This window comes from Lampris incognitus, chromosome 3, assembly GCF_029633865.1.
Source record: "Lampris incognitus isolate fLamInc1 chromosome 3, fLamInc1.hap2, whole genome shotgun sequence".
NCBI classification, from domain to species: Eukaryota; Metazoa; Chordata; class Actinopteri; order Lampriformes; family Lampridae; genus Lampris; species Lampris incognitus.
The window spans coordinates 63,568,618-63,594,131 of NC_079213.1; the positions used below are offsets into that span (position 1 = coordinate 63,568,618).

Consider the following 25,514-nt stretch of genomic DNA (forward strand, 5'->3'; position numbering starts at 1 on the left):
TTATCTAAAACACCCAAGACTGAACGGACCCTCTCTTATCCAGGTTTTCCCATCAGCACCACGGCCCTTTCTTACATGTCCGCGGACAACACAGCGAGGTTTTCAGCTGTCCTGGGGGAAAACTGGAAACGTGCACAGTTCAAGCACGCACTTCTCAACAAGACCACCAGGAAGTCAACGTATGGCCACTGGGCCTTGATCAGACGGGTTCTGATCTTCTGGAGGACGAAAGGTACCATTCAGTTGGCCATCCACCCAACGAACGTTTATCAACACAAACGTTCCGTCGCTCATCTCAGTGACCTCTCCGTCTCAACTGACGTCAGCTGTCCAGGTCGTTATGCCACTGGTTTAGTTTGCTTTTTATTCTATCATTCCTTATTTTATTGTATTTGTATCATATTTTATTTTTAATTTCTTATCGTATTATCTTTATTTTCAGTTTATTGGTTTGCAAGGGTGCCCGCGCTCGGTCGAGACTGAAGAGGTCACTAATGAGTGATGAGACGTTTCTCCCTAAACGTGTCCAGAAGAACTGATCCAGGTCTCTGGGACGGTCTCACCTGGGTTACTGAGCATGCAGCAAGACACTTTGGTTCACACGGCGTGCACACATTGGCTCATTCATCCTCATTCATCCGGTCTTCGGCGCAGCGCAATAACGAAGCCTTCCAAAAAAATCTAATAAAGATCTTTATTTTAAGGTTTTAAATAGATTGTACAAACCATAAGAAAAAAAGAAAATACAAAGAAAAACAAATCAAGTGATCGTCAAAATATCCACATGTGCATATGAAGGTAGAGATTGTAAACAGTCCTCTGAAGCCAAAGGGAGAGAGGTTGCTGGAGATGGGCTGGTTAGGGTGCTGGAGACGGGCTGGTTAGGGGTAGTGGAGACGGGCTGGTTGGGGTGCTGGAGACGAGCTGGTTAGGGGTACTGGAGACGGGCTGGTTAGGGGTACTGGAGACGGGCTGGTTTGGGTGCTGGAGACGGGCTGGTTTGGGTGCTGGAGACGGGCTGGTTAGGGGTGCTGGAGACGAGCTGGTTGGGGTGCTGGAGACAAGCTGGTTAGGGGTGCTGGAGACGGGCTGGTTAGGGGTGCTGGAGACGAGCTGGTTAGGGGTGCTGGAGACGGGCTGGTTAGGGGTACTGGAGACGGGTTGGTTAGAGGTGCTGGAGACGGGCTGGTTGGGGTGCTGGAGACGGGCTGGTTAGGGGCTCTGGTTCTCTCGGAGAAGGCTCACTCAGTTGGAAGCAGAAAAGAAGGTTTTGTCTGTTGGTTGTTGGTTTGTTTTCCTGAGGTGCTTGTTGTTGTTTCCATAGTAAGGTCCTGGGATCTGAGCTCAGTATGGTGGAGGTTGTGGATGACACAAGAAAAAAAACAACAACAACAGCAGGCTTGACAAAAACTGAATCCCATTCACCGAAACACCAATTCAGAAGGCAAAAAGTCATACAGGTGGACAACCTGATGGAGAACAGGTGAACTGGTCACAACGGATCATGGATGGACATTCAAGACCGAGTAAAAACGGCTGGCAGAGTCGCACTGTGTGCTGTGCTGGAGCGACACAATCTTCATCCTTTTCTTTTGAGATCATCAGCTGGTGCGCTCGTTCTTCTGCAAATGTTCCCTGCTCTCGAGGCTTAACAAAAACTGAGTCAAGAACCGGAGCGCTGATACAGGGCTAGGACGCTCACACCTCAACCTGTGAATAAAGAGGTTACACCAGAACTAAAAGAATGCAGAAATGAGGAGGTTAGAGCCCTCATACCAGTCATAGCACAGCAGGAGAGATAACGTCGGATGATTAGTGTCCGCTGGAACAATTTCCAACCCCGACACCAGATCGAAACCAAGCAGACGCCATTATTGGCAAGCTAGTAATGGACTGCAGTCTCCTGTCCATGCTTAAGGGTCAACGATCAACCCTATTTCACAAATCCTTCTACTTCATTCAGTAAAAAAAAAAGGCAATGTGTTTTCATCAACTGTGAAGACTCACATGCACACGACTGAAGAAGAGTTAAGGAAACGTCGAGAACTTTGTTTGAAAATACCGCTGAGCGGTCGTGACTCACGGTAACTGTGTAGAACTGAGCGGTGGTGAGAGTACTTCTCAGCGCTGCTGCCAGGAGTTATGGGTATTGAGGAAGGGGGTGTTTCCTGGGGGTCCTGACATTATCCTGACCGTGACACCCTATCAAAAAACTGATCCGGTTCTTTTCATCAGGTTGCACGCAAGTCTTCTCAATTATTTAAACAGTTATCTGAGCTCATATGATGCAACAGATGAGTGTTCACAGGTTACACAAGATGGCCGCCACCCAAGCAAGGGACTGGGGGGGGGGGTGTTAACTACCTGTGCACAAAGCAACCATCAGAGGGCGTCTTCTGATTCGTATAGTAAGATCTCTCTCTCTCTCTCTCTCACACACACACACCCTCCCTAAATAAGTACCCAGTCTGATACAACACAGACCAGGCCTGCCCAGTCCATGTCTACCCAGGAATACTGTTCGAGTCCACCACTCTCAAAATTCACTGGGTACCACGTTGGACTTGAGAGAGCTGGCTTGGCTGGCCCTTGTTATCTGAGCCACTGGAAAAGGCTCAGGGCTCAGGATTACCCAAGCTTTCCAAGCCTTGCATATTAAATGGGTTTGCGAGTGCTGACTGCGCAGGTCTCAGATACAGCACACCGCATGGCGTCCGCAGTTGCCTCGCCTCGATACGTTTCCGTTTGCGTGCAGGTTACTGCTAGTGTCTGCTTGCATATTCAAGGCTGTCTTGGCGGTTTTGATAAGAGTGAGACACGCATTTGGTGGGCTGTGCCTATAAAAAACTTGCAGCGTTCGCCAATTTCGATGTTTGAACCTTACCTCCGGCCCGTCACATCACAACTTTATGGATCAGACAGGGTGACCAGCGACAAGGTCGCAATGGTGAGGATGAAGGTAATGATGAGGAATGTAAAAGTAAGCCCCCGCCTGACTCTCTGTTGCCTTGAATTCCTCCTTCAGTAAGCGGAGGTGGTGGTGTTTGGTATCTCTACCGGCTGGCAGACATGTGGTTTGCAGGTAAGGGGCCTTGCTGTGGACTCCGCTGGTCTATCCAACGAGGGACTGTGAAAGGGAATGGGGCGAGACGTGTCGGGAGTGAACAACGTGTTTTGAAATGGAACATGTCCTGGTTCGGAGCGCCAGCCACAGGGCTCGAAGCTCAGAGGTGCAGCGTGGCAGGGCTTCAAATGGCCTGCAAGCCAGAGTTCTCAAACAAACACACACCCATGCACACACCCACGTGCACACGGAGCCAAGTGGTGGATGTGTTCATAAAAGTGACTCAGCATTCAAATGTGCACACATACACAAAATCCCCCCCCCCCGCTCTTCTAAATAAGATTCTTTTCCTCTCTCATTGTTTTATAATGACCTATTCATCCAAGGTGGGGTAACCCAAAAAAAGAAAAAAAAAGGGGGGCTTCAACCACTATTTTGGAACGGGGTTGTTCCCCAGAAAATCTTTGCTTAACTGCGAGTGGGTGAAAGACGGCCTTAAGGCTTATTAACGCTTTCAGGGAATCTGATCCAATTCTTCAACATTGGTGCAGACAAGTGGAAATAAAAGCGAGGGGGGAGGGGGGCCTCAGACAAGAAAACCCATTCATGTTTGTTTAAAAACCACCGTGTGCAGGACGGGGATCGCGTGTAACCTCTACTCACTGAACAAAGAAGAAAAAGAAGACAGGTAAACACCAAAAACACAAAAGAACAAAATGAAAACAGCGACTCTGTAGCTTGCTTTTCCTAAATGCAGCTTTAAATGAAGTTTTAGTGTGCAGATCAGAAGGTCATGGCTGCACATGTGATGGGGAGGGGGGGGGCTGTGCTAAGTGAGGACACGGGTGGTGGTGGGGGATTTGGGAAAGGGGTGGGGGAATAAAGTTCAGTTCCAGGCAGAGGGAGGAGGAGCAAGAGGAGAAAAGGGCCGTTGGAGGGGGCGCAGGGGCGGCGTGTCGCAGGGAGGTGAGGTCAGGAGTCCTCGGTGCCCGAGTCATCGTCGTCATAGCAGCAGTCCTCGTCGTCGTTGTCCTTGTCATTGGCCTCCTCCAGATCCTCGTCGTCATAGTAATCGTCGTAGAAGAGGTTGGAGCCGTCGTCGGTGGGTGGCGCACAAGTGCGCACACAGTACTCAGCCAGTGTGGTCGGGACCTTGACGCCATCCCTCTCTGCGTCGGCTTTGGTGGCCAGCACCTGTTTCCTGGGTGATGGGGGGGGTTTGATGAGGGAAACAGGAAGTAAGACACTGTCAAAACGAGTTTCAGCATCAACTCTGATTAGGCCAGACACCTTCAGTGCTGGTACATCCTGTACCTAGGAGAGTAAAAGTAGTAAAAGCATGCTCCAATTTGAAGTGTGAACTGTGTGTGTGTGTGTGTCTGTCAGTCATTCATCTGTTTGACTACCTGATGATCTCGGCGTACTCTCTGTCCTTGCCCTTGCTGTCTCTCCACTTGCGGTACATGACAGAGGCGTCCACATTGGCCGGGGAGAAGGTGTTGGGCTCATTGAGCAGAGAGATCACACTCAGCAGGATGGTCCTGAGACACAGAGACGGACAGAGACAAAAACAAGAGAGACGATGTTAAAGAGGACGAGGGGAAGTAGTCAAGGATTAAGATAGTGGACAGCAAAGGAGACCAGTGCAGAAAGATAGGGACGAAGAAAGATTTGGAGAGAGAGAAAGAAGAGCAGAGTGAAAGTAGGGAGAAACATGAGGACAGCGAGAGAAAGAGATGATGGCAGTTAGCCTACTAGGCCCCTTACGCAGTCCATCTGTCTCTGTGGTGATCTACTGATCTGAACTGTTATGTACAGGGGCCGCACAACAGCAGCCGGCTGTCGTCGAATGCTGTTTTCACACTTCAGGAATGGGTAAACCCACCAGCTGGATTACAGCAGCAGGGCCCAGTCCAACATCGTTACAGCGATGAAGATGTGTGGTCTCTGTGGTCCTTCAAGTAGGCTAATTTAACTCTTGTTAATGCTTTTCGTGAACATTGTGATCCACCCAATCTTAGCTGATCATGATCTTTGTGACTGTCAGGCCTCTCTCATTGAGGCTAATGTCAAAGCACCTGAATGGACCTGAATAAAAAGCTACCTAGTTGAACTGCGAAGGCACAAAACCAATCAATCAGTCAATCAATAACAAAATTAATGGAGAGACCAAGTCAAATCTTCTTTTTTTTTGGACCCCCCCCCCGTACTTGGCCAATCACCCCACTCTCTGAGCCGTCCCGGTTGCTGCTCCACCCCCTCTGCCAATCCCGGGAGGGCTGCAGACTACCACATCTCCTCCGATACATGTGGAGTAATCAGCCGCTTCCTTTTCCCCTGACAGTAAGAAGTTTTGCCAGGAGGACGTGGCGCGTGGGAGGATCACGCTGTTCCCCCCAGTTCCCCCATCATGCTAGCTCAAATTGACGACAACTTTCACTAGCGTGTAACAACTTTAATGAAACCTCAAAACCGTCCAGCCACGTAGACCAACTGCCCAAACGCCCACAATGCCCACCGGGAGTGCAATACGTCCCGCGCACTCGGGGAGAGGACCCCTGGATAGCAATGTGCAATGCCTGCTAAAAATGAAACGCATCACATTACATTTTGATAACTCAGCGGACAAATTGAATCAAAGTATTTAATTCAAAATTTCCTTTCCAGTGTATTAGAGCGGTATGTGCACTGCACAGTGTCACTGAACACACTGAACAGAAATGTCGATAACATGTATGAAGATAAAGTGTGTATATGAAATATTCTTGTGTCACAGAACACACTGAACTCAACTGCTATGCAGATGACATGCAACTGCTATGCAGATGCCATACCATCATAAAATAAAGTGGATATTAAGTATTCTTATTGTGTGACTGAACTGAAACCCATTTAAAAAGTGAATATTTTTTTTAATGTATTGATTCAAGGGGCTGGAAAAAATGATAAAGCATTAAAAAAAAAAACATTACAATACTGAACTGTATTCATTTTTTTTTTGCGCCGCCCTAGCTTTTACCCTTGTTGCCTTTACATTAATTAGCATCTGGAGCGTTATTGTTGCCATCTGTAGACTAAATTAAGCCTAAACAGGAAATCTGGGCACAATACTTCACCGTCATAAGCCAGTAATCACCAAATTATTCTTGTCAGCCTTTCTAAATTGGCTCTCTTTGGGCACACATCTAGACACCAAAGTCTACATTTTCTTCTTCTTCTTTCAGCTTGTTCCGTTTCCCAGGCGGCTCCACAGTGGATTTGATAGTTCTGCACTGATGGCGACCGTTGTTAACCCGGGTCTTGACCGATCTGGTATGGTCTTGTCAATTTGCATAATGATCTGGCAAAATGTTACGTCGGATGCCCTTCCTGACACAACCTCTAACCCTGTGGACGGGGACACAGGTGAAGCGCCAGATGCCATCCCAGTGTTCTCCATTTTCTAAACCATGAAAAAAGCAGCTCAGCTCTGACTGGAGCACTGGTAAGGGGCTGTAGTCTAGTGCCCTGACAAAATGTTATCGCCACAATGAGCAAGACAGAGAACACTGATGGCGGCCGTGACCAAATTTCTAATACACCATGTGGAGGAAAAGAGAATAACAATTAATGTGTGATCAAGGAAAAATGTGAAATGAAAGGATGCAAATCATACAGACACATAATACCCAAGACCAAATTACATTTGTTCAGAGGACCTTTAGACTTGTAAATTATCCATTAAAGATGCCGATACCAGTTAAACTACACATTCCTGGCTGGGCATTTCACCAGCCAGTTCAGAAGGTCATCCAGCATCGTCTTAAGGTTATTCTGTACACTAAAAATACTCTAAAACATGTCTAAAAACTTTATCCGTTCAAAATCCTTCTGGCTGGTAAAGAAGTCAAACGAGTTGGTGAACTTCTGAAGCTAGTTGATGAAATGCCCCGTGACCTCTCTGACATTAACGAAAAGTGTTGGGGAACGTGTGACCTTAAAGTGGAGCCCAGTGCAGAACGGAGAACGCCGCGTTCCGTGAGGACCTGTATCTGTGTGTACCTGACGTTCTGTGTGGGGTTCCATCTCTCTGATGGCAGCTCTCCGCTCTGTGGGTCATCCACTGGAGGATGCAGGATGGAGATGCACACATCCCCGTTCTGTTGGACAACATGCAGGACTGGGTTAGTACTCCTGCATGTCGGGACGAAGCCCTTATTCACTTCATTAGATCACATGCAGCTGCTTTTAATGATCCCTGTTGGGGAAAATGGGTCTTCTCAGGCTGAAGCTAAACAATGACAACTTTGAAGTTAAACAACTACACCTCTGGGACAAAAGGCTGAACTCAGTTACCATGAGTTGGCGAGTATACTGTATAAAAAAGGAGAAACCTTCGGATAACCTTGCCCTTTACTCTTTCTTTCCCCCCCCCCTCTTCTTTTTGGATTTTTTCCCTCTCAATTGTACTCGGTCAATTACCCCACTCTTCTGAGCTGTCCCGGTCGCTGCTACACCCCCTCTGCCAATCCGGGGAGGGCTGCAGACTACCACATGCCTCCTCCAATACATGTGGAGTCGCCAGCCGCTTCTTTTCACATGACAGTAAAGAGTTTCACAAGGGGGACATAGCATGTGGGAGGATCATGCTATTCCCCCTAGTCCCCCCCCCCCGAACTGGCGCCCCGACCAACCAGAGGAGGCGCTAGTGCAGCGACCAGGACACATACCCACATCTGGCTTCTCACCCGCAGACACGGTCAATTGTGTCTGTAGGGACATCTGACCAAGCCGGCGGTAACACTGGGATTGGAACCAGCAATCCCTGTGTTGGTAGGTGACGGAATAGACCGCTACGCTACCCAGACGCCCCACCTTGCCCATTACTAAATGTGCCTCCTGTCACGCAATCTATACAGTGCATACGTTTCTAATGTTTGTTTTTTTTCCCGGCAGAATTATTCTATACATTTCTGACCCCTTTTGTCGATAACGAAGACTCTCTCTAAAGCATCAGTGGAGGACAACCCTAACCCTAATCCTAATCCTAACCCTGAGTTTGATTAGGTCAAAACACTGGGCCATTAACAAAAGACCACAACAGACAAAGCTTTGATGAAACATTTTAACTTGTTCACAATAGGAGTAAATGATATCGGTCAGCTTATCAGTATCAGCTAATAATTGCCGTAAAAGTGTGTGATTGAGGGGCGTCCGGGTGGCATGGTGGTCTATTCCATTGCCTACCAACACAGGGGATCGCCAAATCGAGTCAACGTGTTACCTCTGGCTTGGTCGGGCGTCCCTACAGAAATAATCGGCCGTGTCTGCGGGTGGGAAGCCGGATGTGGGTATGTGTCCTGGTTGCTGCACTAGCGCCTCCTCTGGTCGGTCGGGGCGCATGTTCGGGGGGGAGGGGGACTTGGGGAAATAGCGTGATCCTCTCACGCGCTAGGTCCCCCTGGTGAAACTCCTAACTGTCAGGTGAAAAGAAGCGGCTGGTGACTCCACATGTATTGGAGGAGGCATGTGGTAGTCTGCAGCCCTCCCCGGAGCGGCAGAGGGAGTGGAGCAGCGACCGGGACGGCTCGGAAGAGTGGGGCAATTGGCCAAGTACAATAAGGGAGAAAAAGGGGGATTAAAAAAAAGAAGAAAAAAGTATGTGATCAATATCTGGGCAAATGGTGAAATTATGCTTGATACGTCGCATTGATACGATGACGCATTAATTATGTGATGGCGCCAACAACAGGCGTTGGTGGAAAGACAAGTGGTGCAATAGCTTACAAAGAAATAAATGGAGGCCATTTTGATATTTACATACAACTGTTTTCTCTTGCACCGACTGTGATAGCCAGTGTTTTACAGACCAGCTTTCAAGGATCGGCCTGTCATGGAACAAATGCAAGAGCAAAGAAGCTTCCTCCTTTTTCTCCCCAACTGTACTTGGCTAATTACCCCACTCTTCTGAGCCGCCCCGGTTGCTGCTCCACCCCCTCTGCTGATCCAGGGAGGGCTGCAGACTACCACATGCCTCCTCCCATACATGTGGAGGCGCCAGCCGCTTCTTTTCACCTGACGGTGAGGAGTTTCACCAGGGGGACGTAGCACGTGGGAGGATCATGCTATTCCCTCCAGTTCCTCCTCCCCCCTGAACAGGCGCCCCAACTGACCAGAGGAGCCGCTAGTGTAGCGACCAGCGTGTTCTCCATTTAAATTGAAGTATTCTGTGTTCACCTCCTTCAGTGAATGCAGACACTTGGAGACAGTGTAGTGTTTAGCAATAAATCAGGTCAGGCACTAACAGAGCAGTGTTTTTAAGACATATCCAAGCATCTTTTTCCATATAACAGGTAAACATACTTCAATGAAATCAAAAATAGCAGCATTGGCCAAAATGGCCGTGGAAATGATCAGTTCAGAAATGTCAATGTCAGGCATCATTAGTTCACAAACATACCTCATAGATATTAGGGTGCCACATTTTGGTGAGGAAGCGAAAGGCAGGTGGTGAGTAAGGGTAGTCGATGGGGAATTTGATCCGAGCCTGAGAGAGAGACACAGAGAGACTGAATGAATGAGAAGCATTAATCAGCAACGTGAGAAGCAGGGTTGTGGCAGTTGAATACCGTAACTTACTGCTGTAAGCCTACACCGATAAACATTATGACCACCTGCCCAACATGCAGTTGGCCCTCTGTGTACCACTAAAATAGCGCTGACCCGGCGAGGCATGGACTCTACAAGACCCCTGAAAGTGTCCTGTGGTATTTTGCACCAAAACATTAGCAGCAAAGCCTTAAAGTCCTGTAAGGTGCGAGGTGGAAGTGCCATGGATTGGACGTGGTTTGTCCCTCCTCAGACCACTGTCGGTAGGTACTCACCACCGCTGACCAGGCGCAGCCCACAAAACTTGCCATTTCAGAGATGTTCTGACCCGGTTGTCCGGCCATAACAATTTGGCCCTTGTTGAAGTCGCTCAGGTCTTTACTCCTGCCCATTTCTCCTGCATCCAAAACGTTGACTATGAGAACAGATTGTTCACTTACCATCTAGTCTACCCAGACCTTGACATGTGCCTTTGTTTGGAGATGACTGACATTATTCGGTTCACCTGTGAGTGGTCATAACGTTTTGGCTCAGTATATACTCAGCCCTCGCCTACAGACATACCAGTCCCCATCACTTCCATAAAACTGAATAACAAATAGATATCAGAAAGTATTTGGTGGCTGCCTCTAAACCAGTGTTTCCTAACCCAGTCCTCAAGGAATCCCTATCCTGCAGATTTTCTTTGCAACCCTGAACAGGTACCTGTTTGTAGTTATTCAACCAATCAGCAATGAATTATGTCAGATGTTGCACACCTAGGCATAATTAAGTGTTGTGAGATGATTAGTTGAGTAAGTACAAGCAGGGCTACCTATGCAGGGTTACAATGAAAATCTGCAGGATAGGGGTTCCTTGAGGACTGGTTTGGGAAACACTGCCCTAAAACCAAGTGTAACACCCTTTCCCCGAAAAACAAAACAGAATGACCCATTGAGGGATTTTGCGAAGTCGTGACTATTCTGTCCTACGTGTTTGTGTCCATGTATAAACAGGCCGACAGATAGCCAACATGAAGAATCCCAAAGAAATACAGAGTCCCGGTCCAAGTTGAGGAACTTTACTGAAGAACTTTGAGAATTCAACCTTTTTTGTAAAACTGTATAGGGGGGCAATACAGAGAAAGAATGTTTCAATAAACATTGCATAAATTATAAAATGTTATCACATGTCTATGACATAACTACATAACACATGTAAATAACTGCACATGACTGCATGTAAATAATAATTGTAGGCTACATAACTGCATGTAAATAGCTGTACGTAACCTAGGAATTACGAAATCACACATGACTTATGAATGACTTATGAACTAATTGTAAATAATGTACGTATAACATAGATCAGTATGCTATAATATAGGCGGAATACGGGCAGACAGAATAACGTGACATTTCTACCATGGAGCTGACACAGCTAACTAGCAACCGAAAGCCTGGCTGGCTAACTAGCAAACAGAAAATGGGAGAAGCTAACGTTACACATAGCTATTTTCGTATTAACATGAATACAACGACGTTCTTATGACGGACATCATCAATCACTTAAATAATGTCGCAACTGAACTTACAGACGATGCTCTCCAAGGCACAAACGTAGATAGAAGCAATAAACACAGGAGCTGGGCAAACATATGAAACTCCGCATGGAAAGCTGGACTGTACTGTTACCATGACTATCAGGCAGGAAACTATTTCCTGAATTTAAGTCACGTGAGGAAGGCTAGGGGGAGCAAATAAACTTCAAAATAAAAGTACTCTTCTCACATTCTAATAAAGTAACGTCACACTCCCCACCTGGTATAATTACTATACCACTACCTTAAACTAACATGAGGAGCATGTCTGGAGAACACAAACTAACTCAGTCCATATCTTCAGCAGGCATGAGTAGGACTGTCTCGGAGACAGGCCTCAGGAAGGTCTTTGTAGATCCATATTTTGTGACCTTGAGCTCAATCTTCCTGACCTTTCCATCCTGGCCAGGGAATGTCTTTGTAACAAGAGCCAGGGGCCACTCGTTCCTCGTCACTTGATTGTCCTTCAGCAACACTAGGTCGCCCTCCTTGGCGTTAGGACGCATGTCCTGCCACTTGCTGCGACTTTGGAGTGTGGGGAGGTACTCACGCCTCCATCGGTGCCAAAAGGTGTTGGCGAGATGTTGCACCTGCCTCCACTGCTGGCGGTGGAGATCCTTGCTGTCGAAGGTCCCTGGAAGGGGAGGGAGAGTACACATCTTTTGCGTCAGTAGCGAAGCAGGGGTCAGGAGGAAGGGAGATTCTGGGTCCGAGGAGATTGGTGCGAGGGGCCTGGCATTGATGATTGCCATAACTTCTACCATTAAGGTAGACAACACCTCATGAGTAAGGCGTGATTGGCTGGTTTCCCTGAGCATGGAGTCAAGAATACGTCTGGAGACTCCAATCATACGCTCCCAGGCTCCTCCCATATGGGAGGAATGAGGAGGGTTAAAGATCCATGAACACCCTTCCTCACCCAAGTACTTCCTGACGTTGGGCTCTTCGGGATCTGTGAGGGGCATATGCAACTCCTTCCAGGCGCCTGTAAAGTTCATACCACAGTCAGAACGAATCTGCTTCGCAGGGCCTCTCAGTGCAAAGAATCGTCGTAAGGCATTGATGGAACTTGATGTATCCATCGATTCGATGAGTTCGATGTGCACGGCACGTGTGCTCATGCACGTGAAGAGGACTGCCCACCTCTTGCTGTTAGCTTGACCGCCACAGGTTCGTCTTGTGGCGACAGCCCAAGGACCGAACACGTCGAGTCCTACGTAGGTGAAGGGTGGCTCTGTGCTCAGACGGTCGGAGGGTAGGTCCGCCATTTTCTGTTCGGCCGTCCTCCCTCGAAGTTTGTTGTAAGCCACGCATTTGCGGAGGATGCTGTTGATGCACCGCTTGGCTCCGACGATCCAGAATCCTGCTGTGCGGATGGACCCTTCCGTGAAGATACGACCCTGATGTTTGACTCTCTCATGGTAATGCCTCACAAGGAGCGTCGCGATGTGGCTGCGAGCTGGGATGACGACTGGGAACTGTTCTCTTGTGTCGATTGCTGCATGCTTGAGCCTTCCCCCTATCCTCAGAAGACCATCTTCATCCACGTAGGGGGTCCAGCTTCCTTAGAGGACTGTGTTTGGGAATACTTTTCCCTGCAGCCAAGCAGGTGAACTCTTCTCTGTAGGTCTCTCTTTGCACACAGCTGATGATGAGGGTCTCTGACATCGATAGCTGTTCCGCCGTGCAAGGCTTTGTGGGTTCGGTACAGGTTTTGAGGTTGCCTTCCACAGCAGCTTTTTTGAGCTCCAAGATGCGGGTTAGGGATGCGATAGCTCACACAAGAGACTTCCATGAGGAGAACCGCTCAAAGCGATGAGATCCCAGGTTAGCTGGAGGGACGGAGAGAGTCGTGGCATGAGAACGCACCTCACTGTCAGAATTCGGGTCGACGAGTTCGTGAGGCTCCTCTTCAGGAGTGTGAACTCCGTCAGGCAGGGACAGGAAAGGGGGTCCTGTGAGCCATGTAGTGTTTGTTAGCTCGGCGGCAGGTATCGATCGGGTAGCATGATCCGCTGGGTTTTGAGCTGTGTGGACGTAGCTCCACTGTTCTGGTTTGGTGAACTTCCTGATTCGCTGCACTCTGTTGCAGACGTACACATAGAACCGCCTGGTCTGGTTGTATATGTACCCTAAGACAACTTTGCTGTCTGTGTAGAACCGCATCGTGTCTACACTGATGTCCAACTCCCTCTCCACCAGCTCCGCCATTTCCACTGCCAGCACAGCGGCGCCGAGCTCCAGTCTTGGGATAGTATGAGCGGACGGAGGCGCCAGTTTCGCCTTTCCCAGGACAAAACCGACATGACACTCTCCATCACTGTCGATCACCTTGAGGTAAGCTACCGCGGCGATAGCCTTCACTGAAGCGTCAGAGAAGACGTGGAGCTCATTCCTTTGCGCGGTAGATAGGGTGGTGGGAGTGTAGGCTCTTGGTATCCTGATGTCTTTCAGGTCTTCTAATGAATCTTTCCACATCCTCCATTCTGCTTCCTTTTCATCTGGTAGAGGGGTGTCCCCGTCGAGAGCTTCATTGCAGGTGAGTTCTCGCAGCAGAAACTTTCCCTGAATGACGACTGGAGCGACGAGACCGAGGGGGTCAAACAAGCTGTTCACCGTGGCTAGAGCACCTCTGCGGGTGAAGGGCTTCTCTGTGGCCGTTGCTCTGAAGGTGAAGATGTCATGCTTGAGTTCCCAGCTGAGTCCCAGGCTGCGTTGGATGAGGGTGGAGTTGTCGTCGAAGTCCAAGTTTTGCAGTCCCTTTGCATGGTCTTCTGGAGGGAAGGCCTCCAGGACATCAGAATTGTTTGACGCTATCTTATGGAGTCTCAGGTTTGAGGCAGCAAGCATCTCCTGTGTCCTTTTCAACAGGTCGATGGATTCTGTGGCTGACGGGAGCGACTTGAGGCCGTCGTCGACGTAGAAGTCGCATTCCACGAAGTGCTTGGCATCCATTCCGTGTTCCCTGGAGTCGTGTTCTGCTGCTCGGTGAAGTCCATAGATGGCGACAGCTGGGGATGGTGAGTTGCCGAATACGTGGACTTTCATGCGATACTCGACAACCTCTTGGTTGGGGTCGTTGTTGTTGAACCACAGGAAACACAGGAAATCTCTGTCGTCTTCTCGAACGACGAAGCTGTGAAACATCTGCTCGATGTCTGCTATGACAGCCACTGTTTCTCTTCGGAAGCGCAGCAAGACTCCCAGCAAGCTGTTGTTCAAATCCGGGCCGGTAAGTAGCACATCGTTCAGGGAGATGCCGTGATGTTGAGCGCTGGAGTCGAAGACAACCCTGATCTTGTCTGGCTTTTGAGGGTGGTAGACACCGAAGATAGGTAAGTACCAGCACTCACTTCCCTCCGGTAGTGGTGGGGCCAACTCAGCCTGGTCGTAATCAAAGATGTTTTGCATGAAGGTGACGAAGTCGGCTTTCATCTTAGGCTTTCTTTCCAAGGTGCGGCGGAGAGAGGTAAGTCTGCTAAGAGCTTGGTCTCGATTGTTCGGGAGCCGTCGACGAGGGGATCGGAATGGGAGAGGCGCCTCCCAGCTGTTGGTGTCGTCCATCACCATCTCTCTGTCCATGAACTCCAGGAACAGACGATCTTCGATGGAAAGCCCCACTTTGTCGTCATCTTTAGTACTCTGGAAGATAGTACTGCCTAGGCTGCAGTCATCAGGGACTGGGGTGTCATGTTTGACGCTGTAAGGAGGAGAGATGCTGTTCTGTGCTTTGGAGCTGAACCTTTCCTTGACCTGGAGACGGTTGGGGCACGGAGTGAGGAGAGATGGCCTTCCATTTTCGAGCACGCAGGTGCAATAGGAAGTCACAGCTGCTGGCTTGTGGGCTGAACCCAGGCACACGTCTACTATAACAACCCAACCCAGGTCTAGACGTTGGGCATAGGGGGCGCTGGGAGGACCATTGCGTTGCTCCCTGACTTTATGTACCTGAAGGATGTCGCGTCCCAGAAGTATCAGGATCTGGGCTTCAGGGTCCAGGCGAGGGATTCTGCGAGCGATGGACTTCAGGTGGCTGTGGTGCTGTGCAGCTTCTGGGGTCGGGATTTCTGACCGATTGTCAGGCATATGGTTGCACTCGATGAGTGTTGGAAGCGCCACACTTATTTTTCCATCCAACGACTCCGCCAAGAACCCTGTGGCTCTTCTTCCAGATGTCTCGGTGACTCCTGCACATGTACGCAGGGTGTACGGTGAGTCTGAACCTCTGATTTGGAAGAGGTCAAAGAATTCAGACCTTGCCAGAGATCTATTGCTCTGGTCGTCCAGGACGATGTAGACGTTAGTAGCTGTCTGGGTGTGCTTTGGGGTATACAGTGGGGAAAAGAATTATTTGACCCCTTGCTGATTTTGTAGGTTTGCCCACTTACAAAGAATGCAACAGTCTATAATTTTAATCATATATACATTTTAACAGTGAGAGACGGAATCCCAAAGAAAATTCCAGAAAATCACATCATATGAATTTATAAAAATTAATAACCACCTGATTTAGAAAAATAAGTATTTGATCCCCTACCAAACAGCAAGTATTCTGGCTCCCACAAACCAGTTAGTTTTTCTTTAAGATGCACCCCCAATCCCAACTAATTACCCACATAAAATACACCTGCATTACCTCGTTACCTGTACAAAAGATACCTGTCCACACCCAATCAATCAGATTTCAACATCTCCATCATGGGCAAGACCAAAGAGCTGTCTAAGGACACCAGGGACAAGATTGTAAACCTGCACAAGGCTGGGATGGGCTACAAGAGAATTGGAAAGCATCTTTGAGAGAAAGTAACAACTGTCGGTGCAGTTATCAGGAAATGGAAGGAACACCACACCACCGCCAACCTTCCTCGGTCTGGGGCTCCACGCAAGATCTCACCTCGTGGGGTGTCCCTGATCATGCGAACGGTGAGGAATCATCCCAGAACCACAAGGGGGGAACTGGTTAATGACCTGAAGGCATCTGGGACCACAGTTACAAAGCAAACGGTTAGTAACACAGTACGCCATCATGGATTAAAATCCTGCAGCGCACGCAAGGTCCCACTGCTCAAGAAGGCACATGTACAGGCCCGTCTGCAGTTCGCCAATGAACACCTGGACGACTCAGAAGAAGCCTGGAAGAAGGTGATGTGGTCGGATGAAACCAAAATAGAACTTTTCGGGCTCAACTCAACTCGCCGTGTTTGGAGGGTGAAGAACACGGAGTACAACCCAAAGAACACCATCCCCACCGTCAAGCATGGGGGTGGCAACATCATTCTTTGGGGGTGCTTTTGAGCCAAGGGGACAGGACAACTCCATCGCATTGAGGGGAGGATGGACGGGGCCATGTACCGTGGAATTCTGGACCAACACCTCCTTCCCTCAGTGAGAGCGCTGAAGATGGGTCGTGGATGGGTGTTCCAACACGACAACGACCCAAAGCACACCGCCAAAGCAACCAAAGAGTGGCTGAAGAAGCACATCAAGGTTCAAATATTTATTTTGGACCAAAAATATGCAAATAAATTCATCAAATTCATACAACATCTTATTCCGCTTTTTTTGGTCATATTCTGTCTCTCACTGTTAAAATGAACCTACGCTTAAAATTATAGACTGTTGCACTCTTTGTAAGTGGGCAAACTTACAAAATCAGCAAGGGGTCAAATAATTATTTTCCCCACTGTACCTTCACCAGGCAGATTTTGGCACAGGATCTGAGGCTTTGGTCTCTGCCACAGACTTCTGTGCATTTAGAGGTGACTGCTGGTGGAGGCGTCTCCTCTTCACTCTCCCCGCCATGCTCTGAGGTGGGGTCCTTGTCTTTTTTGTCCCATGGAGGAGGTCCAGGGTGGAGCGCCGCTATGTGGTCATCGCTCTCGCATTCGCTGCACTTCAAAGTTGCCTTACAGTTCTTCGCCAGGTGAGTTGTGGAGGAGCAACACCTGTAGCAGGCACCATTCTCTTTCAGAAAGGCGTTGCGCTCCTCAAGAGGCGCTGACTTCGCAGGTTGCTGTGCCGGAGCTGCAGGCGCTGACCTCACAGGTTGCTGTGCCGGATCGCTGGCGTTGAAGTTGCAGGTTGATGTGCGGCAGCTGGCGTTGTGGTTGCAGGTTGCTGTACTGCATGAACATCGTTCGTGGCTGAGAGGTGAGGGGCTCTGTGCGGCGTATATCGTTCAAGTTCTGGGGGCTCCTCGTAACTAGTCTGTAGCTTAGAGAGGTGTTCGACGTAGTCACGTGTGCATTGAAGGCTGTTGCTAACCGATTTGTATCAACTCTTCTTGCTTCCCTCACGATCTTCAAGTTCAGCCGCTTCTTCAAGAACTTGAGCTTCTGCTATAGCTGCCGCTACCTCCTTCTCATGCCCCAATGTTGATAACTCAGCGGCTATTTGAGCTTCTTTAACTTTAATGTCAGCTGCTAGACGAGCCTCTTCTAATTTCAGGTGAGCTGCTATACGGACCTCTTACCTTATTTTCAGCTTCCCGTTGACCGTAGGATGCACGTGCGCGGGCAGCTTCGACTTTGGCGCGAGCCCTGATTGCAGCTTTACCAGTTGAGGAGGTTTTAGATCCAGATGATGAGGCGGAATGTAGAGATGCAGCATCAGATGAGTGGTCCTGTTTCGTCTCATCACCTTCAGTGTTTCCATTGGTTACGCCGTTGTCCATCATTGTTTACTGATCCTGTTGCTGTAGTGCCCGCCGTGAAGTCGTCTTTTTACTATTCTGTCCTACGTGTTTGTGTCCATGTATAAACAGGCCGACAGATAGCCAACATGAAGAATCCCAAAGAAATACAGAGTCCCGGTCCAAGTTGAGGAACTTTACTGAAGAACTTTGAGAATTCAACCTTTTTTGTAAAACTGTATAGGGGGGCAATACAGAGAAAGAATGTTTCAATAAACATTGCATAAATTATAAAATGTTATCACATGTCTATGACATAACTACATAACACATGTAAATAACTGCACATGACTGCATGTAAATAATAATTGTAGGCTACATAACTGCATGTAAATAGCTGTACGTAACCTAGGAATTACGAAATCACACATGACTTATGAATGACTTATGAACTAATTGTAAATAATGTACGTATAACATAGATCAGTATGCTATAATATAGGCGGAATACGGGCAGACAGAATAACGTGACATTTCTACCATGGAGCTGACACAGCTAACTAGCAACCGAAAGCCTGGCTGGCTAACTAGCTAACAGAAAATGGGAGAAGCTAACGTTACACATAGCTATTTTCGTATTAACATGAATACGACGACGTTCTTATGACGGACATCATCAATCACTTAAATAATGTCGCAACTGAACTTACAGACGATGCTCTCCAAGGCACAAATGTAGATAGAAGCAATAAACACAGGAGCTGGGCAAACATATGAAACTCCGCATGGAAAGCTGGACTGTACTGTTACCATGACTATCAGGCAGGAAACTATTTCCTGAATTTAAGTCACGTGAGGAAGGCTAGGGGGAGCAAATAAACTTCAAAATAAAAGTACTCTTCTCACATTCTATTAAAGTAACGTCACAGTGACCCACCTACAATTTGTATCTCAGAAGACAAATCCCACTTTTTATACCATTCTTGAAAAGGATTCTTGCAGTGGTTGTTGGATACACACACTTTCAAGTCATTGCCAAAACTACCCTGCCGGCTGACACAGATAGATATACAAACACAGACTCCATGGGGTAATTGAAACCAGAGCAAAGTCAGTACAGTTCAGCAGAGCTTCTCCTGACTCTCTCCCTCTCTCACACACACACACACACACACACACACACACACACACACACACTGAGCAGCTGCCTCGCAGAGCAGGCTCTATTCAGGATTGTCTCCTTAAAGAGCTACGGTTGCAGCACTGCTGCTGATGAGTGACTACTGGTTGAGGACCAACACGATCTCGCTGATCAGCCTTAGTGGCGAACTGACACACCTCATGGTAGGAACTGTGGAGTCACGGCCGCTCCAGTTGAAGAGTCCAACTGCAGAGGAGCTAATGACAGTGTAACACAATACAGTGGGGGTTGGGGAGGCTGCCCAGCACATGAAACTTTGGTGACATGCGAGTGGGTGGGGTGGGGGTTGGTGTGAAAAACACCGTTACGGTTGTCCTCCCCAGCTGTCACTGCAACACAAGACAATACATGACATTACACACATACACACACACACACACACTGCCCTCTTTTTGTGCTGACACACCACGCACAGCAAGGCTATGTAAATCCTGCTGTCAGATGAGTGTACAGCAGAGAACTCCTCTTCCCAATCCTTTAGACAAGACACGGAGGGGGTGGTGCAACTGTCAAAGGCACACTACTTTAATCGTGCGTGCGCGCGCGCGCACACACACACACACACACACACACACACACACACACACACACACACACACAGCTGATCCCATGTCTCTCTTGTACTCGCAAAAACACAGCCGCGATTCGGCATGGTTAGCTGGTGCTTTCCATACTGCGCCAACTGCTAGGAAGGTGGGGGGGGGGCTGTTCGTGTGGAAGTAGAGGGGTGGTTGGATTTCCATAGGGAATAAAGGAGCTTGGGCTCAACATGGAGCACTTAACCAACGTGCTGTGGCATTAAACTATATTTAGCGCAACCTAATGCAAATGGAATGGCCCGATGCTAAATGCTTGCAGAATGACCTCTGAACCCGCCTGGTTTATCCATCGAGTACCGATGACCGCCTGGTATCCTGCGCATCTCGGGAACCGTCTTTCTCGAACGTGCACTCGAGGTTCCGCTGCCCTTGTTTTGTGTTGCGCCATTATGATGGAGGGACCCTTTGTCCACGTGTCGCCGCCACCCAGGTTAGAGTTCTGCGCATTCGTCATACTTTGCATTCTGAAGCGTTGTGGTTATTTAGCGAAGTTACCGCAACTTGTTCCCGCAATGTAAACCAGGATGCCGTGGAAATAATGACATCGTCCTGCGAGAATGCTGTTCGCGAGAGAGAGAGAGAGAGAGAGAGAGAGAGAGAGAGAGAGAGAGAGAGAGAGAGAGAGAGAAACAAGAGAATGTGGGTCTGCCAGAGAACTGGCAGCCCTTCAGGGTTCCTCCGGGTTCAAGCGAGTGTACAAATTACGGACTGGTGACAATGTAAGGCAGAACAGCATGGCGCGGGCCGGGGGGGGGGGGGCGGGCAGACAAGGGGCCAGGCGGCAACGACTAAACCTAATCCCATTTTCCAACACCATATAAGCATCAGAGGTTCGGTTTGCCTGTTGGCTTAGAACAGGACAAACAAAGCATTCATTTGGGGGGGAACCCGAACGTTTTCCCCTCCACGTCATCGTTCTTTTTTTTTTTGGCTTCTTGTCATTTCCAGCGCAACTGCCGACCATGCCGGAGGAGCCGGGAAGAACGGACGACTATAAAAGGTATCGGCCGACGAACTAACGGTTAAAAATAAACAACCAAACTGCCCTTTTTTGTGTCCCTCTGAGCGAACAAAACATTCACATCCCACTGGCACAAGATAAGGCAGCCTTCGGATGTAGGCTACTGTTGGTAAATAAGGGTTTACCGCTTTAAGAGCAAGATCTGGGGTCGGACTCTGATTGGTTGGTAGGGAGGGGGGAATGAGGAAGTTGTTGTTGTGTGGCGCGAACGGTATTGGGAGCTCCGCGCAAGTGAAAGGAAATATTATTACTAAGAACTGTGATATATTGGACCTATGTCAACGTTTTGTGCAGCTGTGAAGAAGGATTAAATGTGTTTCCAAAGAGAGAAGACGGTGTTCTCGCCATTTTCAGACGAAGTGAACTATTGAACCGTGTTGGGTTGTACTCCGGAGTTTAGCTAGCTAGCACCAGGCAGTGACGGACAGCGCCAGCGAACTTCGGCCCTGGATCCGAAATAAATTCGGTTCCCCTGTAGCTTCCGGCGAAGGTGGTCAGAAGACGGAGACAGGAACAGTAACACTACGACACATACAGACAAGCTGGGTCAAGACAACACGACGGTGTATACACACCCTGACAAACCCAGCGCCGCTGCGCTGAACAGAAGAATGTCTGACGTCCGGACCGGATCGAATTCCCATCCGGGGTCCGCGTCATTTCCGGTTTCTGGCCTCAGCCCAGGTGATCAACACGGTGCCGTAACTAGTGCCGCGCGTCTCGCCGTCCTCCTCGTCTTCAACGGGAACAATCGGGGGTCGGGATCGGGCAGGAGGAGCATCCAAGCCCTGTTTTTTGTTTCGTTCTTTCTGTTTTTAAAGCAAGCGGCTTATCGGCGGACGACCACGGGTCCCTTTGAGCAGTGGCGCCCCCAAGGGATAGTATCAGGGATAGTATCAGGGTGGCCGTGGCCACCCTGATACTATCCCTGGCCCCCCCAGCCACGAGTCGCATATGCAGAATATGCTTCTGATTATGCATAATATGCTTCTATCTGATATTTTATATTAGGTGCTGTTCATTCAAATCAATAATGTATATTTTTCTTATCTCTCATATTGACAGTTTTCCACTAGCCTATACAGTATACTACAACAGCATCATAGAATTCCCGAAATTCAGTCATGGCTTTTGGTTTTGGTATGCCACCCCAAGATTTTCAGTGGCCCCATTTGGCCACCCCTATGAAACATTTCTGGGGGCTTCACTGCCTTTGAGAAGGAAATGGCATTAGATTTCCACATGCGGCTAACAGAAAAGACGTGTAGGCTAGCTTTTTCACGGCAACGCCGGGGGGCTGGAGACACGCTGCTGCAAGTTGCGTGTGCACACGCGCACACACACGCACACACGCTGGCTTGTACGTTCCAGTTTAGAGCCCGACAGTAAAGTGGAAATGGCATAGTACAATGCCTTAGTTGGATTATTGTGGTTGCAGTATGAACTACTCCTAGCACTGCGTGATAACAGCTAAGGTGAGAACCCTCAAGTGAACGCATACAAGGATTCTTGTGGTCATGGTTAGTGTTCAGTTTTTCATGTTTTTATGATGGGAAAAAACATTTTATGGAATTTTATTATTTTCAGCTAAAGGGGCGTTCTACGCAGAACGTTTTATTTATTAGTTTATTTTTAGGAATCCCCCCCCCTTTTTCTCCTCAGTTGTATCCAGCCAATTACCCCATTCTTCCCGAGCCGTCCCGGTCGCTGCTCCACCCCCTCTGCCGATCCAGGGAGGGCTGCAGACTACCACATGCCTCCTCCCATACATGTGGAGTCGCCAGCCGCTTCTTTTCACTTGACGGTGAGGAGTTTCGCCAGGGGGACGTAGCACGTGGGAGGATCACGCTAGTTCCCCCCCCCCAGTTTACACCCCCTCCCCCGAACAGGCGCCCCGACCGACCAGAAGAGGCGCTAGTGCAGAAACCAGGACACACACCCGCAGACACGGACAATTGTGTCTGTAGGGACGCCCGACCAAGCCGGAGGTAACACGGGGATTCGAGCCGGCGATGCCCCGTGTTGGTGAGCGACGGGATAGACCGCTACGCTACCCAGACGTCCCCTCTACGCAGAACATCTTAGATATTGCTAGTATCTAATGTTTTTTTTGTTGTTTTTTCTTTACTGTGGAAAATGAAATAATTCAAATCAATACAAAGTCAATCCATGTTTGTGCTGGAATCACAACATTCCAATATTTAGGAAACACAATTAAACAGAATAATGCACACAAGGACAAGTGTTCGAACCCAACAGGGGCCGGCTGCTCTCAACCCTCTGGTCCCTATCCTGCCTCAGCACTGCCCATCAGCACACACACGTACAGCCATGCAATCCAGTGTTGCCCTAACAGCGTTCATATCTCACTCACACACGAGCACACATCCAATTAACGGGTAAGTGCTCTGCTCCGCTGCCAAGTGCACTTGATGCGAGTTGCACTGCGTTGTATTGTACCTACGGAGTGTGCCATGTCTAAATTAAGTTTGATTTACTGACTGACGAAGACACTAATACACGATAAAAAAAAACGACGAGGGGGTTCTCCGATTTCCAGGGGGGCTCACGTGTGTCTCTCCCGTCTCAGGACACAGGATTGCTGATGGGCTTGTTGGATTATACAGGGATCAAACCTGTGACATTTGGCAATGGGGTGGTTACTGTAACCACTAGCCAACCTCGCCACCTTCCCTCGGCATTATTGGCAATTTAGGAACAAGCTGCAAAAAGGGCAAACGTGCACTGTTGGACCGGTCAGTATTGCGGATGACCTCTGGCGTGTGTTGCTTGTGGTACTGTGAAAGAAGGGCCTGAAGCCCACTCAGCTGATGCACGGCGGGTCACCCCAGATAAGCTAAACGCCTCAAAATGTAAAATGCCCGCAACATTTGTTTTGATTAACCGAGCTTCCCCATTTCAGTGCCACGCACAACAGCCAGAGATCACATTCATGTACCGTGTGTTCAGCCCCGCCAGCACGTACAGCCGTGACCTCGGCCTCTTGAAACCCCCGGGTCGTTTCACGACCCCCGAGTTCAAAAACATACAGAAATATTGACGCCTGACATTTCCGAGACTTGAAATCTTAAGTACTGAATGAAAAAGTGCCAGCTTCAGTAAAATTTCCCTCGTTTCCTGAGGGGAGAGGAGAGACGGAGGAAGCGAGAGATGGGAGGGTTGCTTGTTGTTGTTGGCACCCAACCAACTTGCAGATAAAAATCACCTATTTAACGCACTGCGGCTGGATGTAGGCCCAAACGTCAGGCGGGTCTTATCAGCCTCCATAAAGCATCGGTAATGTGGTGTAAACCTTCAAGGGGCGGGCTGGGGGGGGGGTCAGTTCGGACTGGCATGCCACTCACTCTCTCCCTCACCAGCACAGCTTTGCAAAGCTGTTATGCTGGCAGGCAAGCTGTAGCAGAGGGAGATAAAGAGAGAGAAGCAAACCACACACACACACACACACACACACACACACACACCTGAGCTGAGCTGAGCTCCGCTCAAATTGATGGAGGGAGGCAGTGAAGTGTGACCAGGCCGGGCTTCACACACGGACAGGCAGGCAGGTCGGCCGGGCAGGTCTACTGCCCTCAACACGGCGTCCCAGCAGAGGAAGAGAAACACAGGGCAGGGAGGAATAAGGAAGGGAGTGAGTCAGCGGAGGCGGAGACCAGGAAGCTGCGGCGGTGGCGTCTCTGATGGCCGATATTCGCCCAGGTTTTTCCTCTCCCTCTGGTTCTTCTTAACACGAGGTACGTATTTGAACACGTCTATAAATACAGGCCCGGGCCCCCAAAACCTTTTCCTGTCTCCAATACCATGGTCACTATATTAGCCCATAGACCAGCACCCCCCCCCCACACACACACACACCCTTAGCCGCCACCATGGATGCCACCCTCTGCGGTGTGGTTTGTGCAGTTAGCACAGGGGGAGAAACTACTAGCAGATGTTTCTACATTTCAAACAATTACACAAAGGTATCAGGAGAACGGGCTGTTACGTACACACGATACAAACCAGTTCTGTGTGCGTGTGTGTGTGCGTTGAGAATGGTGCAGGCAAAACAGGATCTATGTCTATGAGAACGTGCTGGGCTCAGCGTATTCGCTTCCACCCGCCACCGGCCGGCATGCCGGTGCTCCTAATTGGATTGAACGCAGAACTACAGATGGTCAAAAGGTGAGTCTCTCTGGGTGGTTTAACTGGAGGGTGGAGGTGAGGCGTGGTCACTGGATGGTGGAGGTGAGGCGTGGTCACTTTCCCAGCAAGAGGAGTGCACACAAACTACCACCTTAATAATGCACCGGCCATTACACCAGCTGTCAGTCTCCTTTCACTCACCGGCAAAATCCTTGGTTCCTGACCTGAAAAGGCAAAGCGGCCTTGACAAGAGAAAGAGAGAAAGAGAGAGAGAGAGAGAGAGAGAGAGAGAGAGAGAGAGAGAGAGAGAGAGAGAGAGAGAGAGGAAAAAGAAAGGAGACCAGCCCTGTGGAGAACAACAGCGAGGAAAAGTAAACCAGGTCACAAGCAGTGCAAACCCTAACAGAACAAATCATTCAGTTCTCCCAGAGTGCCTCCATTCATAATTTCCTTCCCCCGACCTCTTCTCCTTGTCCCCAATCACTCCCTCGGTTCCACTCCTCATATAATCTCTCTCCCTCACACACACACACACACACACACAATCAAAAAAGCAAAACAGCTTCTGCTTGAGAAAAACAATGTGCGTAACTATTCTAACACACACACACAGACACAGACACACACACACACACACACCCACACGCGTTTGCTGAGAGTACCTCGACAGGCCTACCAGGCC

General features: G+C 49.0%; 1 protein-coding gene across 2 annotated transcripts in view; it reads right to left on the reverse strand.

Annotated features, from left to right (window-relative positions):
• Positions 1 to 686: 686 nt before the first annotated feature.
• The window catches only part of LOC130110315 (ubiquitin-conjugating enzyme E2 R1-like), a 34,341-nt gene continuing 9,513 nt past the window's right edge, over positions 687 to 25,514 (reverse strand). The window contains exons 1-5 of one of the 2 annotated variants that reach the window (XM_056277389.1): positions 17,704 to 17,925; positions 9,504 to 9,590; positions 7,106 to 7,203; positions 4,471 to 4,605; positions 687 to 4,265 (exon numbers count right to left, since the gene is read on the reverse strand). In XM_056277389.1, the coding sequence (XP_056133364.1) occupies positions 4,037 to 4,265; positions 4,471 to 4,605; positions 7,106 to 7,203; positions 9,504 to 9,590; positions 17,704 to 17,907 (753 nt within the window). In that variant the 5' untranslated portion in view covers positions 17,908 to 17,925 and the 3' untranslated portion in view covers positions 687 to 4,036. Of the gene's footprint in view, positions 4,266 to 4,470; positions 4,606 to 7,105; positions 7,204 to 9,503; positions 9,591 to 17,703; positions 17,926 to 25,514 lie in introns of those variants that run through there. The other variant, XM_056277390.1, reaches the window with a different exon arrangement.